General features: G+C 42.4%; 1 protein-coding gene across 2 annotated transcripts; it reads right to left on the bottom strand.

Annotated features, from left to right (window-relative positions):
- Window positions 1-7,429: 7,429 nt before the first annotated feature.
- Window positions 7,430-16,119, bottom strand: pmt (phosphoethanolamine methyltransferase). Of its 2 annotated transcripts, none has more exons than XM_061686137.1 (12): window positions 16,028-16,119; window positions 14,159-14,330; window positions 13,026-13,181; window positions 12,796-12,932; window positions 12,562-12,713; window positions 12,262-12,450; window positions 11,456-11,545; window positions 11,279-11,368; window positions 11,050-11,172; window positions 10,299-10,430; window positions 7,663-7,779; window positions 7,430-7,576 (listed from the first exon to the last, which is right to left on the bottom strand). In XM_061686137.1, the coding sequence occupies exons 2-12, from the start codon at window positions 14,317-14,319 to the stop codon at window positions 7,466-7,468; spliced, it is 1,458 nt and encodes a 485-aa protein (XP_061542121.1). In that variant the 5' UTR covers window positions 14,320-14,330; window positions 16,028-16,119; the 3' UTR covers window positions 7,430-7,465. The 2 variants fall into 2 exon arrangements, with proteins under 2 accessions (XP_061542121.1, XP_061542122.1); XM_061686138.1 differs by having other exon boundaries at window positions 7,663-7,746.
- Window positions 16,120-16,780: the final 661 nt, after the last annotated feature.

Raw genomic sequence — 16,780 nt, 5'->3', positions numbered from 1 at the left:
ATGGCAGGGCATACAGAAAAAAATCGTTCTAACGGCTATGTTTGTTATTTCATGCCGCATGCTGCTGCAAACCCACGTGTTGTCCCCACATCCTATTGCATCATCACTCTTTCTTCGCACCTTCGTTTCTTTTGTCACTCCACAATACCTTAATCAAACTGTCTTTGCTGAAACAGGTTCTCCTCTCCCCTACGTCAATGTGACCCAAACATTTGATGGTTTTAACCCCAGTAATGATTCGGGTATGGTGCCTTTGTTTGGCCCAGTTCACATTCGCCCCGGAGTGGAATTCCGCTGTTATGCTATGAACAAGACCGTATTTGGTCAGCGTGTGCATGTTGGGAAGGAACCAAAATCTTATTGCCAATCTATATGTGTACCATGGACAAACTTTGTCTCTAATTCCTCTCTGAACAATTCCCAAACTCTTCTTGATACTACCTGTCTTCCAGAAGTGCGGTCAGGGTAGGAGAGTGAGGCAGAGCCTCACTGCCCCCTGGTGGTCTTTCCTTTCCACTGCATGTCAATAGTAAATAATTACATTAAATTGTTCCATTTTAGTTCTATGGTCCGTGAAATTCATTTCCACACGCTTCACGTGTGGAAATGAATGCAATTCGTGAAGTAGCCCTCCAAAACCGCGTGACACTTGCTTTACTATTGGCTTCTCAGGGCGACGTTTGTACTCTCTTGAACCAAACCTGTTGCACATACATTCCTGACAATGCTGGCGATACAGATGTCATAGCCAGTGGCAGTAAAAACCTCACTACACTCCGCGATGTCATTGCCCACGAGGAGGTGCTCGATTCGAGCTGGTTCACTGGACTTGGGTGACAGGCTTGGCTGTATCGCTTTGCACTTATGGTTTGTATCACTCGCTTGCTCTCTTTTTCATGTCGTGTTGCTTAGTCCCTTTGGTGAAATCTTTAGTCTCTCGCATGGTTGACACAGCGTTTGTTCACAATTCACGATTTCACTCTTCAGTCTCTTACTTCTATTAGTTTTATACAACCTTCACATGTTTTATTGTTCCATTGTGACTACTAGCTCTTTTCCGGCCATGCTGTGCGTACTAGTTGTTTCCAGCCATGTTGTGACTACTAGCTGTTTTTCGATAAAGATAAGTTGTGTACAGCTGGACAAAGATAATTGTTTTGCTTTCCTTCTCTGTCTCTCTCACTTCGATATAACGAAGGTGTTTCCTTGCCTTGGGTTCAGTAAGCGGGAACAAATCGTAACGACGTGCACCTTTTCCTCTCTTTGCAAAGATTTCTTATTTTTTTGTCATAAAACCCCACAAAGACAAGATTGCTTCCTTAGTTATTCTGTCAGGAAAAGATTTGCCAAAACATTGTATTGAAGGAAGTTTCAGTTTCTTATTTGAAATTCTTGGAACAATTCATCACGTGTCATAAGAATCTTATTGTTAAATAGTTGTAGGTGGCCAATTCCAAATTCTTCCCCAGTACTAAGGGGAAAGCATACTGGGAGCTAATTGAGATTGAGATGTAGCTTCTAGAATTTCATACGAAGCCATAAAGCTGGATGCAATTATTGGGGGCACTCCGGTTTCCTCCCACATCCAAAAAACATGCAAGGTAGGTTGATGTAAGTCTCTAAATTGCCCCTAGGTGTGATTGTGAATGGTTGTTTGTTTATGTGCGCCTTGCGATTGGCTGGCAACCAGTTCAGGGTGTACCCCGCTTCCTGCCCGAAGATAGCTGGGATGGCCTCCAGCACGCCCGCGAACCTCGTGAGGATAAGCGGCTTGGAAAACGGATGGATGGAGGGCTTCAGAGAGAGTGTGGGAAACAGCAGGACATTCCCCTCGCTCTCCTCTGCTTCTTCTTTCTCCCTTTCCTTTCTCCCTCTTTCTCTTTTGTTTGTATCATGTAAATAGCTCTTTGTATTAAAAATCCCACAAAACCAGATTGTTTCCTTAATTATTGTACAAAAGCTGAATTTCCAACACAAGGAAAAACGGTATTGTTTGTTTTCAACAAGTAGTGGAAGTGTAAGCTGTTAAGGGGGGGTTCTGGTGATTGGTCGTTGTGACGTCAGCAAAGATGAAAGTGCAAATGGACAATTTAAGGAGCCCTTTAATGCAGTGAACATTGACACTTATTCCATAGTTCTGGACTTAAAAAAACATTCTCTACAGAAAGAATACGTCCCCCCCAAAAGACTCCGTATTTATTTTAGGTTTATTTTCTGATGGTTTTTACCAGATTTTGGCCCGCCCACATTTTGCCCAAAACCCTACTTGGGCTGTGACGTAAACACCAGAATCAAGTTTGATTTCCCCATACTAGGGGAAACACGCATTACAAGATGGTGCCTACCTGTGTGGTCGCCTCAGTTACATGCTCTCGAGTATTGTTTATGTTTTTGTGTTTTTTGTTCGTCTTTGGAGACATTATGCAACTCACTGACACAAGGGAAGACTTTCTTTCACTAACTTTCGCTAATCCGCTCAGTTCCCCCTCGTCCGAGTTACTCACCGGGGGGAGGCTGCGGTCTATGGCGCATGGAGACAAAGGCGACGATGGGGGAAGCGCACCAGCATTCAAGTGAAGCTCAGCAAGAGAGGATACAGATTGGTGTTCCCGTCGATCCACCTCGCAAACCTACCCTCCCTACCCAACCCCGATGGCGCCATAATGCTTCCTGGCTTCCATTTACACCTGGAAGACCGCAACAGGGCGTTATCGGGGTAAACCAAAAGGCGGCGGGATATGCTTCTATATCAACGTAAAATGGGGTACTGACGTTACGGAGCTCAGCACACACCACAGCCCGGATTTAGACTCGCTGTTTTTGAACTGTAAGCCATTCTACTCGCCTTCAACACCATCATCCACAAACTCCTCTCCTTCAAGCTTCTCCAGCTCAGCGTCTCGGCTGCCATCTACCAGTGTATTTACATCTTCCTGACACAACAGGTGACACTGGGGGACACCACCTCCTCTACACGCACCACCAACACCGGGGCACCCCAAGGATGCGTCCTCTCTCTGCTGCTCTTCTCTCTCTACACGAATGGCTGCGCCTCAACGCACCTGGATGCCAAACTCCTGAAGTTTGCAGACGACACCAGTCATCGGCCTCATCAAAGATGGTGATGAGTCTGCGTATTGACAGGAAGTGGAGCGGCTGGAGCCGTGGTGCGGCCGACACAATCTGGAGCTGAACACACTCAAGAATGTAGAAATGATCGTGGACTTCAGGAGGCATCCGTCACCACAGCTGCCCCTCACACTGTCCAACTGCCCTGTGTCAACTGTTGAGACGTTCAAGTTCCTGGGAATTAGTCTCTCGGGACCTGAAGTGGGAGATCAACATCAACTCCATCCTCAAAAAGGCCCAGCAGATGATGTACTTCCTGCGGCTTCTGAGGAAGCACAGCCTGCCACAAGAGCTGTTGAGGCAGTTCTACACAGCGGTCATCGAATCAGTCCTGTGTTCTTCCATCACATTCTGGTTTGGTGCTGCTACAAACAAGGACAAACCGACTACAATGGACAATCAAAACTGCTGAAAATATTGTCGGTACCCCCCTACCAATCCTTGAGGACTTGCATGCTGCCAGAACTAAGACAAGAAAATGCAAAATCCTCTTGGACCCTCCACATCCTGGTCACCACCTCTTCCAGCTCCTTCCCTCAGGTCGGCGCTACCGAACAATGCAAGCTAAAACAAGCAGACATTCCAACAGCTTCTTCCCTCTTTCCCTTACCTTCTTAAACATCCATCCATCCATTTTCTTAGCCGCTTCTCCTCACTAGGGTCGACGGCTTGCTGGAGCCTATCCCAACTATCATCGGGCAGGAGGCGGGGTACACTCTGAACAGGTTGCCAGCCAATCGCAGGGCACACACAAACAAACAACCATTCGCACTCACATTCACAACTACGGGCAATTTAGAGTCTCCAATTCATGCAACTTCTTAAAAAGTTAACATACAATTCCATTGCAACATGCTGCCAATTTTTTTGTCTTGAGTTTTTTGTCACGTTTGTGTCGGGCCAATTATACATCATTCGTGTACTCAATGTAGCAGTCATGTCGCACTGCACTATTTGCATAACTGTTGTTGACCATTACTGGCCACTCATGTGCCTGAGTAGCATCTGCAACATTTGCACAATCGACATTGTCCCACATTATCGCACTACTACTCACTTTAAACTGCATACGTTTCTTTAAGTATCTGCGCCCTTTGCACAACGGTCATTGCACCAGACTATTGTTCTATTAGTCATTTCAAACTCCTGTAATTGCTAGAGGACTCTGCATCTTTTTGCACAATTGTCAAAAAAATAAAATAAAAAATTTACCGGCATTACAGCATTACTGGTAAACTTTTATTGCTCAGTGACTGTGGTTTTTTTGTATGTCTCAAAAGTATTTTTGTTTTCTGTCTGTCTGGTGTCGTACGAGAGCTGCTCCAACTACCGGAGACAAATTCCTTGTGTGTTTTTGACATACTTGGCAAATAAAGAGGATTCAGATTCTGATAGTTAACGTAGTTGGTTGGCTCACAAGCAAGCTTGTGGCATAATTGTCAGCTATATTGAAAATCTGGATGTTTTTATTCGACAATAACGAGTGACAATAATTGTTTTAAATAAATGTGTGTAGGCTTGTTTTGTTGGACTCAATCACTGTAATGCCTTCTTGTGGAGAGCAGCCATCTCAGATAAGTGATTCATTTCCGCCTACCTGTATACTCACGGGTTTTGTGAGCTGTTTCTTGGGTTGATTCCATCACTCACCTTTGAAAAAGAGTTTTGGAAGATGACACGACACAGGTGCTTTTGTATGATTAGTGCCGTACTGTCACAGCTGACCTTGTTGGGCACTGCTGGAAGTCATGGTGAACACGGAACCATGTTAGTATTATTGGACACTTGATAAAAGGTTTTTGGATGATGCCTTTAGACAGGCATTGGATTTTGGGACATTAAAGGCATTTTCTACAGTCATGGGTCTCGGATGACCGCGTCTTTTATGTAGAATAGCTTGGGAAGTCTGGGCTTCTCTGCTACGGTGGCCTGGAAGTGCAAAATGATATAACAAATTATGAAACACTTTTAAATGTCAGAAAACACAAAAACAAAACATTAAACACTTTAACATTTCAGGAAACACAAAAACGAAAGCAGAAACACTTTAACATTTCAGAATACAAGAACAAAAGACGAAACACGAAAATGTCAGAAAACACAAAAACAAAAGCAGAAACACTTTAACATTTAAGGAAACACAAAACCAAACCACGAAACACTTTAACATTTCAGGAAACACAAAAACAAAAGCAGAAACACTTTTATAAAAAGACGAAACAAATTACAATTGGGGAAAGCCGGACGGAGGAGGGAGGGGCCCATTTCACAAACATTCTTGGAAAAACATTTCTCGGCAAGACCCGCCCCGCTTCAACATCATTGGCTCCTGCATCGTGGGAAGGGTAGGCTACACAGATGAAACATGATGTCCATCCCAAATAGTGACTGTACATATGGACGCCCTGAACAGCAAGCCTGTATAGGTGTTTGATGCTGTATATACAATATATTGTACTTGATCACATTTCTTAAACCATAAAAAGATAGATTAAGAGTTAAGGAACAAGCCGGTTGCTAAAGAGAGAGGATGCTGGCGAGAATTAAAGGGAAAGTTTGGATATTTGCAAGGAAACTGCCGGCTCCATTCATTTTTGAATGTACCAAGCGAGGGATATACACCCTGAACTGGTCGCCAGCCAATCGCAAGGCACATTCGCACTCACTTTCACACTTACGGGCAATTTAGAGTCTTCAATCCACCTACCATGCATGTTTTTGGGATGTGGGAGGAAACCGGAGTACCTGGAGAAAACCCACGCAGGCACGGGGAGAACATGCAAACTCCACACAGGCGAGGGTGGATTAGAACCACAACAATAATAATAATAATAGCTGAGATACAATATATTGCCAAAAGTATTCGCCTTGACTCGCACATGATCTTAAGTGATATCCCATTCTAAATCCATATTGTTATATTATATTGTTATATAATATTATGTTGGTCTACCCTTTGCAGCTGTAACAGCTTCAACCCTTGGGGACGGCTTTCAACAAGGTTTAGGAGTGAGTTTATTGGAATTTTTGCCCATTCTTACAGGAGCATATTGATGTTGGACGAGAAGGACTGGCTCACTGTCCACTCGAAATGAACCCAAAGGTGTTATATCGGGTTGAGGGCTGGACTCTGTGCAGGCCAGTCACGTTCATCCATACCAAATTCTCTCATCCATGTCCTTATGGACCTTGCTTTATGGACCTGTGCACTGACATGTTGGAACAGGAAGGGGTAATCCCAGACTGTTTGGTTGTCCAAAATCTCTTGATATGCTGAGTTCCTTTCACTGAAGCTCAGGGGCTTATATTTTGGCAATTTCCAACTTTGTGGGAACAGTTTGGAGATGGCCCCTTCCTGTTCAAACCTGACTGTCCATCAGTGCACAAATCAAGGTTCATAAAGACACGGATGAGAGAGTTTGATGTGGATGAACTCGACTGGCCTGCACAATCCTGACCTCGACCCTACAGAACACCTTTTGGAGGAATTAGAGCAGAGACTGAGAGCCAGGCCTGCTCATCCTACATCAGCGTGTCACCTCACAAATGCGCGACTGGAACAATGGTCAGAAATTCACATAAACACACCCCTAAACCTTGTGGAAAGCCTTCCCAGACTAGTTAAAATGTTCTAATTGCAGAGGGTGGACCGATGTCATATTAAACCCTATGGATTAAGAAGGAGATGTCACTTAAATTCATATCTGAGTCAAGGCAGGTGAGTGAATACTTTACTTTTACTGTGGTGAGTGAATTAAGCCTGAACAAGTATACTTAGTGTTTACTGTATGTATCTCATTGGACATGGCATTCCAATATACAGTAAAACAGAATACAAACACATGTATTGTTGCTCCACCAGTGGGGAATGTAGTAAATTGCAGTAACATAAACCTTAATAATTTCTTCAAAATTGGCAAAAACTCACACAATGTGAAGATGTTCCAAATACATCAACAGTGACTATAAAAAGTCTACACACCCCCCTGTATAAATCAGATTTTTGTTACATAAAAAAATGAGACCAAAATTATTAATTTTAAAAGATTTCCCACAATTAATGTGCCTGTAACCTGTACAGCTCAACTGATTTTTTAAAAGAATCTTTTTGAGAGGGAGAATAAAAATAATCAATGGAATTAATGCGGTTGCACACCTTCTTATAGCTGAGATGTGGCTGTGTTCAAAATAACCAATCACATTCATTCAAACTCATGTTCAATGGGAGTCAACACACCCTTGCAACCGATTAGTCACCAGGAAATAACACACAGAAAAAGTTTTTCCACCTGCTCCACCTGCTTGTTTATTCAGTTATTATTCAATTTAATTAAACTCAGTTCCTTCTTGCATGAAAGAGGCCCCATCGCTGGTCTCCGCTGTTAGAACGCTCCAATTTTTCCCTCCAGCCGTTCACTGTAGCACTGTAGTCCTCCTCAGAGAATTCCTGCAGAAACACAAGCGAGTTAGGGAGCCGTCTAGCCAAGAACAAAGGACTACGTTTGGATTTGTGATTTGGTTTGCTGTAGCAACCTCGATAAATTCACTCTTGATTTCTTCTGCTCTCTGCAGCTCTTCCTGTATGACCTGGATGAACTGGGCTGTTCGATCCTTTGCCTGAACGTTACAGAAGCCGGCATTCTGAATGAACTACAACATCGGACACAGGACACAACATGAGCAACAGAAGCAATGAGGTGAGGTCACTTTCAGGTGACCTCACCTCTTTCAGGAGACAAGATAAGAGATGACGATGAAAAGTGCCATTGCAAAAGTCGTTAAGCGTTATCTGTACTGCTGAATAACCTGTTCATGGTCACGGGTGCCGAATGAAAAATGAAATATTGTCATTGCCATGCAAAGATTATTACCATGTGCATTAAGGTTACATTCTGCTTCTTATTTATTGCAAGTAAACAATTATAATTTGAAAATTCATGATAACAATCATAAATATATTTTACCATTAAAAATATCATTATGATTACAGAGTTTGTACACAAGGGTGGATTAACAAAAAAATGTTTTTAAAAATCATTCTCGTAATTACCAATGCTGTAATTTAGGGCAGCTGTGACATAAACCTTACATTGGGAGGTGGTCTAGTGCACTTAAAGACCTCCAAAATGAAAATCCATGTTTTGTTTATAAATAATTGTTTGAAGGTAAGTGCTAAAAACATGTGTAAAGACTGAGAACTATATTGCACTGAATTGTTGAGATATGGTTTAAAACTCTTTTTCACCTTCTAAAGTTTCCTGATTTCGTGAGTGGGGCTAAAAAGTATCCTTGTGACGTCATAAGAATGCACTCCCCACGAGATTAACACCAAATGCGGCAAATTTCACGCAGCGGCCACTTGGCGGAAATGCATGTCCTTGTTTGTGAATAACTTCACCCAGTTCTACCAGTATAGCGTGCAACTCGAAAAAATAAAGTGAAGTGTCTGAAGTGCAATGTCTTTTGTGTTATTTGGACTATGTGTTTTGCGGACTGCCACCAAGAGTTGGGTTGCGAGGTAGCGGCCGGACGAGATCTGAACTGGATGATCACTGCAGCGTCTGCAGTGATGCGGATTTTGCATCGGTCCCTTGTGGTAAAGAAGGAGCTAAGCCGAAAGGCGAAGCTCTTGATTTGCCGGTCGATCTACGTTCCTACCCTCACCTAAGGTCACGAGCTGAAAGAACGAGATCCCGGATACAAGCGGCCGAAATGAGTTTCATCCACAGGGTGTCCAGGCTCTCCCTTAGAGATAGGGTGTCATCCAGGAGGAGCTCAGAGTTGAGCCGCTGCTCCTCCGCATTGAGAGGAGCCAGATGATGTGGCCCGGGCATCGCCTCCCTGGTGAGGTGTTCCGGGCACGCCCCAGCGGGAGGAGACGGCTCGGGATCCCCCCGGAAGAGCTGGATGAAGTGGCTGGGGTGAGGGAAGTCTGGGCGTCCCTGCTAAAGCTACTGCCCCCGTGACCCGACCTGGGATAAGCGGTAGAAAATGGATGGATGCAAAATTGTCCAGGCGCCACAGCTTAAGGTCATTATGCCAGCTGAGAGGCTGATTCTCTGCAGCCGGTGAAAGCGTGTGCTATCTCCGTCGCTGGAAATTCTGCTAAGAGCCATGAGAGAAGGAATTAGCCTCTGTGGATTTGATTTTCAGAGCTCTCAGCGACACGCCCACAGCGTCTGGAAGCTGAAAGAATGTCTCAATTCTTGAACATTTTGAAAGCCTGATTACACATGCTTTGGGATTTGTATTTTTTATTTTTATTTTTGTATCCATTCATTCATTGTCCCGCTGGTTAAGTATTTTATGTGATGTGTCAAATTTACAATATATATATATATTTTGTTGCTCTGTTTTGGGGGTCTTTAATATCTGTTGATTTCTGATTCTTAATTATGAATAACAAGCTCCCAATGTCACATAACTGCAAAATGATTGACTCGACAAAAAAATAGATTACATTACCAAATTGAAGGGTGAGGCAATGGTCAGTTGTGAGTTATTTATTGTCCTCCGTGGAAGAGGGTCAAATCAAAACAACACGAAATCACACAAAGTATCTGCAGGTACCTTTAATATTGGTATCGTTATTTTTGTTTTAATAAACATTTCAAATAGACCATAAAGCCTTTCTGTCTCTGTTAAAACAGCATATTCTTAAATATGGATATGTGATATATATCCTGTGTAAGCAACTGTTCTCCTATGACAACTGTGGGTTGACGCTGAAGATATTTTTAATGTACGCTCTCTAGTGGAAAAACAATGTAATTGTGGTAGCCTCCGACTATGATGCAATGTAGTCGTAGACAAATGCAAAATGAAAATACAGCCATCAGAATAGATTGTACAGTATATTTGATGAATACCTCTCTGACAGTGTAATTTAAAAATGAACATTATCATCTCTGTCAAGGCAATTGTTTGGATTGCAGTTTGTTGGATGGTTGGTCCATTGCAGAATAAGCAAAAACCCAAAACCAAAAATATGCATCCCACAATCTTCTTTCACTTTCATTCTTGGTGGAGGTTTGTGCAACTTTTAATTTAGTTATAACGAAGAAGATCCTTTTCGTGTCCTACAAGGGGACGTTTTCCACCATTTTTTCATCAGGTCAATTTCATACTACAATATGCTACAACATAATGAGACTGTACTGTGTACTTACCTTTCCATACTGTGGTGGTGTATAGAGGATGTAGCCCCGCTGCGTGACATAAGCCTCAAATTGGGGGGTCCATGGCTTCTCCCCGCAACAGTAGTCACTGATAAGTAGCTGGCCCCCAGGCTTTAACCATGACTGGACAAAGAAAGCACATGCACTTCACTTGAATGATAAAATGTTGCTTTCATTTAGTGGTAAGCATGACGACTTTGTGGAACACATACACTACTCACAAAAAGTTGGGGATATTTGGCTTTCGGGTGCATTATAACCGTTACAGGTGAACTTCATTTGACTTTCCTCTTATGAATGCTCCTGTTGCGCAACTGTTAAATGTTTCAGTATTGATTTATTTTTGCACAACTCGCTGTTCTCTAACAAGTACCTGAACAACAAAATTCACAACAGGTGTTTGATCCACGAATCGATCAATACATTTCCAATGGCATCCGCTTCAGTGCCTTTCTGTGACTCTTCCACTCTTTCTGTCTCTTTGTTGCAACAGTTGCCACTTCCCTCTGAGAACATCCTATTTGAAGCCTCACAATGGTGAGGTACTGTTGATTAATTGTTAGGTGTCGTCTTGTCATCATGATGTCAAAAGGTGAACAGTATGATGAAGAATTCAGCGTTCAATTCTAATTGAACCAGGAAATGTATCGATTCATTCATGGATCAAACACCTTCACCAAAAAGCCGATTATAGGTAAAGTGTAAAAAGCTGATGCGATGAAGTAAGGGGATGAGCACTTACATGGAAACGTTTGAAGAGAGCGAGCTTGTCTGCAATGTGGAGGATTGTGTCTCTGCTGTAGATGACGTCAAACGAACCCTCTGGAAACGTTCTCTTTGTGGCATCGGCAACTTCAAATTCGACCTGTGCCGGAACACGGATGAATCGTGATTTCCATTAATATCAAACCTTTACTGCAGCCAAGAAATTCAATGTTAGGTTTTTCTGCTGTGTGAGCCTTTCGACTCACCAATGGCAGCCTCTCAGCGAGTGCCCTCTCTATAGCAATGTCCACCATGTTCTCTGAGAGGTCCAAGCCAAGCACCTCCACTCCGAATGCCTGAAATACAGTGTTAACCAACTCTAACGTCTACATTCAATAGTTCATATGTGGCATTTGTCAGTTCGTAGTTTCCTTGGCTCTGACCTTTGCCATGTAGAAGTCACCTCCACCGATACCACAGCCAACATCCAGAACCTTCTGGCCAGGTTGCAAGTTTAGCAGATCAACAAATTCCTGTTGTGACGAAGTCTCCATCACTACTCAGCCCAAACACATGCAGTAATACAGGGAAGGTGATAAAGTATATCGGAAATTCTTGAACACGCTTAAAAGTTCATTTGCTGTTGTCCGTCATTATGTTGTATTCCCCTACATTTGCATACACATTTTGTTGTTTGATACCAGCATGAACCAAAAGCTACGTTACAGACTTCTATGAAACTTTGTGGCGAGGTCTGGCCGCCACCCGTTCATTTTATATACAGCTTATCCTGTTCAGGGGCTGGAGCCTATTCCCGATGACTTGGAGAAATAGGTCTGACTATAACCTGGACTGGTTTCCAGGCTCCATTGTGATTGGGGCATTGAACGTGAATACATCTCGTGCCAGAAGCTGCAAACTCCACACAAGAGAGCCTGAGCTGCGATACCAAACCAGAACTTGTTGACTGTGAGGCACACGTGCAAACCACATGCTCCACTGTGCTCTATTTTAAATGAAACTCTATCTTTGCCCAATGTGGGTTTGAATGTCAGTCAGTATAAGACGGCTGGCACGAAGGGACTTTCACAATTAATAATAACGGAACTCAATTAGTGGAGAGAGATTCAATTAATTTTTGAAATTTTAGATTTACTTGAAAATGTAAACCTGAGCTTTCCACTAAATCCCTTGTTTAGCAGGCACCATACCATACTACATATTTCTTGCGAAAGTCGTTTGTTCTGACCTTGGTGGTGCTGGGCCCGCCTGTGCTGACATAACCCGACCCGAACATCTTCTCATAGCGCAGGATGCCACGCCTGGTGTACTGCTTGTTGTCCAGGAACATCTGGAAGGTGCTGAACGTCTCCTTTGCGTCTGATGAACGTGCAACCTTTTCCAACAACCAGCACATCTGATTTGGGTTGTTCTTCAACTGTTGGTGGATGGACAAGCACGTTTTTGTTTTTGAACACACATGACTTTGCCTCACAAGTCAACTTGTTCAGGCTTAATTCAACTTTGTGAAAGGCACAAACCAGGGTACCTCAATGTACGTTTTGACCCTCTTCTTGAGCACGATGTCAAAACCAAACCTCCTACCCGATTGTTCATCCTCCACTTGGACTGATGCGGTCAGGTGATTGTACTGGGCCTCAGTGCGGTAACATGTGGGGTTGAACTCCCTTTTACAGTCACCTTTAAGTGTGCGCAATTGCACTAATACAGTATCGGGCAGCACAAATAGCAACATGGATAAATAAATGGGTGGGTTTGGTACCTGAACGGTGGTTACATGATTCTCTGAAGAAGAGCGAGCCAGTGGGCCGCAACCACCTCAGCATTTTCTTTAACAACAACTGCAGCTCGTCATCACTGAAGTACATCAGCAGCCAGTTAGAGAAGATAAAGTCCACACTGAGGAGGACAAGAGGAGTCACATTCAATGCTATTTCACTTAAGAACTTTGCAGCGGTGTGATGACTTGAAATGTGCGTTCACCCTGCACACCTGTTTGGAGGGAATTCCAGCTTTGTGACATCAGCTTGGATGAAGGTAACGTTTTTGTGGTGCCCGTTGCTCTGCCTGTTCTTCTCCACGAAGCTCCCCATGAAATCCACGGCGGTCACGTGGTCCGCCTGTTTCAGCAGATGGCTGGTGTATCGACTGCTTAATTGGAGTGGTGAGGGTTCTCAGTATTATATTTTGAAGATTATACCATTTGAAAGGTAAAGCTCTTTTGCTAGATTGTTGTGCAATTTGGCGGACCTTTGAATGACTATGACTCGTCTTCAATGGACCTAGCATGCATGTTTTTGAAAACTGGGAAAAAGCCTCAGTACCTGAAGAAATCCACGCAAGCACAAAGACAAAATGCAAACTTCACACAGGAGGGCCCCAGCTGAGATTCGAACCCAAGACCTCTTGACTTTGAAGCAACTGTGTTGCCTGTACTATGACTCATTAAAAAAATGGATGGAGTCTGAATCCGGGCTCCAGGCTTCCTGTTTGCTGTTTGCATGTTCTCCCCAGGCTTCGTAAGTTTTCTTCCAGTACTCCAACTTCCTCCCACGTTCCAAAAATATGCTAGCCAGTGTGGCGCCCAAGGCGAGATTTTATACGGCACACCCCTCCATCGGCGATTTACGTACACTTAATATTGGCTTTAATTCATAAGATAACATGTCACACTTTAAAATATAAAAGAGAAGATTTTCTTCATTTCATTAGTGTATCGTCCCTGCCTAAAAAAAAAATAAAATCATTTAACATTTAATGGGACAAACTAAAATTCACAACAACTTGAACTCTCTTGCTCCCATTTTCCCTCCTCTTTTTCTTAACTGTGTTCTGGACAGTTTTCATCATTCTGACATGTTTACAAAGTTTTCTGAGGTCACATCATTAAATTTGCCCCTACCCCAACAGAGAGCGAGCAGTATACCAATCAGCCAGACAAAGGAGTATTTGATATTATTATTTTTAATAATATTAATTGGGCGTTTCTTTAAATTTGAATCTATTTGAGCTTTTCCATTGTCAAGAGTTAGTTGGCAAGTTATTGCAAAGATGTGTAGCTCCCTACACAAAAGAAAGTGCACACTAACACATGTGCACACCCCAGACCACCAGTGCATGCTCACCCAATGCCGGCCCCTAGTTCCAGCACTTGACATCCAGCCAGAGTGGGCAGCATAGACAGAATCTCGGGCAGTTCCTGCTGAGTCAGCTCAATGGCACATGAGTCCAGCATCATCTCCTGCACTGTGGCCTCCTTGGAGTGTTCCTTCCAAAACTCCGTCATGGTGCTACGCACTAGTGCACAGTATTCAGATCAAGGGATCATGTACAAATTCAACTTCATGTCAATATGAAAACAAAATACCAGCTTTAAGTAAAATCCTGGATCCACACTTTTATCTTGCTCTGCACCAAAATGTAACGACGTCTTTCCTTGTCTTTCAAGTTGTTTTGCAGACACCGAATTAGTTTTATTTATTTATTTTTTCAGAATTCTACTATCAAACAAACAAACAAACAAACAAAAATAAAGGTTGAAAAAAATGGCCAGGTGTGGCTTTATTCAGATCTTTATTTGTTTATTTTTTTCTTCCATGTTTTCTTAGGTGCTCCATAATATTCTATATATGGTTTGATTTAAAAGTTTACACAAGTGCTCCAAAACATCAAATGAAGAATGGTCACTATCAGGATATGAAAAATAAAATAGTATGACTCCACGGTGTACTCGCACTTCTTCAATCCATGTTTTGTTGAGGTTGTCCTCATTAGTGTCACAGGTGAGCTAGAGTCTAGCCCATCTGACTTTGGGCGAGAGGTGGGGTACACACTGTACTGGTTGCCAACCAATCGCACAGCACATACAGACAAACAGACAGACGATCTAAAGCAGGGGTGTCAAACTAATTTTTGTCAAGGGCCACATTGTCGTTATTGTTTCCCTCAGAGGGCCGTTATGACTGTGAAACAATAAAAAAATTTAATCAGCTCATCATGCTATTACATACACACAACAAATCAATGGATATCTCGTTTTGAAATCAGAGGTCAAGGATAATAGTTTGTTCAAGTTACTCTAAAAGGTGTTTGCTAACAACAAAGGCTTGCGATATTGAAATGCTATTCTTTATTAAATATGAAAATTAGACATTTTGCGAAAGAGTTGAGCAATAATCAAAGAAGTTGACGCACATGATTTGCTTTCGTGGGCCACATAAAATGATGTGGCGGGCCAGATCTGGCCCCCGGGCCTTGCGTTTGACACCTGTGAGCTAAAGTCTTCATTTAACCTAACATGCATGCTTTTGGAACATGGGATGAAGGGTAGCTGGAGAAAAAACACACAAGCACAGGGAGAATATGCAAACTCCAGACAAGGACCTGAAGATGTGATTTAAACCCCGAACCGCCGAACTGTGAGACAGATGTGCTATACACTTTGACACCGCGCTGCCTTCCAGATAAAACAATACAAATTAAAAGTAAAAGTATAGCTTTCTGGAAGAGTTTCCTCTAGGTTTATTGACCTTGTAAGTCCTCCCAAAAGTGGTTTCAAAGCCTGTAAACCCTCCAGCAGACAGATAATAAATCCATTATGCTTAGATAAGATCAGACATGATTTTCCAAGCAGGTCAGGTACCATCATGGACAACAACCTTGGCAGCATTAAACAAGTTTAAACCCTCTCACTTACCGTGCTCCATAGTGCTCTTTGATCGATTACTTGTGAAAATGAATGTGCTCGCAGTCCTCCAGTCAAGTACAGTGTGAGGCTTTGGCCCCTCATGTTGTAAATTATATAAGATGAGGCCATGAGGTGTCAGAACCTGACCACAAAGATGTGCCCAATCTGAGTGAAGGAGAGCTTGGGGGTGGGTTGGAGCAGGGGGTTCTTATCATGGTCCACGGCACAAACAGAAAAAAACACTACCTCCTTGATCATGCAGGAGAGTGCACAAGGCAGGAATGAATTAAGGCATAAGAAGACTTACATGATGATGAGGATGATGATGAAGAACAAAAGGTCCCACTGCCCCACACAGTCAGTCACGTCACCCGGACCAGGATCACGACCTGGCGAGGCTCGCCTGTTTCTTTTGTGCTGACACGTTGGAACTGCACAGTGGCACGCGGCCATTGCGCAACATTACATCATGGTGCAGAGTTTAAAAAAACAAAAACTTTTTTGTTTAAGTGGGAAAGAATATTGCACGTACATTATGTTATTTGTCATGTGCAACAAAATCAACTTCACATTAACTCCTGCATTATATCACAAGTTTACGTTGGGAGTAAACTGACAGAAGAGTGTGAGATTGCTTAAAAGGATATCCATGAAGGGTGTAATTTGTAATTTGTTTTCAATAACAAACTGTGAGATATGATTGCTAAAATAATGTTTGTATCACATCGTATCCAAGTACATTTGTGCATAATCTAGTATATACAAATATCCACAGGGTTCTTTTTTTGTTACACTAATGCGTTATAGCAATCAATTATATATATATATATATATATATATATATATATATATATATATATATATATATATATATATATATATATATATATAGCCTGAAATAAGTATTTAACACGTCACCATTTTTCTAACTAAATATACAGTATTTCCAAAGGTGCTATTGACATGAAATTTTCACCAGATGGTGGGAACAACCCGTGTATATATATATATATATATATATATATATATATATATATATATATATATATATATATATATA

Source organism: Phycodurus eques, chromosome 9 (assembly GCF_024500275.1).
Source record: "Phycodurus eques isolate BA_2022a chromosome 9, UOR_Pequ_1.1, whole genome shotgun sequence".
In the NCBI taxonomy this organism is placed as follows: domain Eukaryota; kingdom Metazoa; phylum Chordata; class Actinopteri; order Syngnathiformes; family Syngnathidae; genus Phycodurus; species Phycodurus eques.
Note: the sequence above shows the minus strand (reverse complement) of the source record. Positions and strands in the feature narration are given on the sequence as shown.

What these genes read in the sequence shown, in the direction of transcription:
- pmt (XM_061686137.1), bottom strand. Translation starts at nt 14,319, where the DNA reads ATGACGGAGTTTTGGAAGGAACACTCCAAGGAGGCCACAGTGCAGGAG. An exon ending in GCGGGCCCAGCACCACCAAG is followed by an intron (nt 11,546 to 12,261) that starts GTCAGAACAAAC and finishes TCGTCACAACAG; the next exon opens with GAATTTGTTGATCTGCTAAA. An exon ending in TCAAGAGTGAATTTATCGAG is followed by an intron (nt 7,577 to 7,662) that starts GTTGCTACAGCA and finishes GTGTTTCTGCAG; the next exon opens with GAATTCTCTGAGGAGGACTA.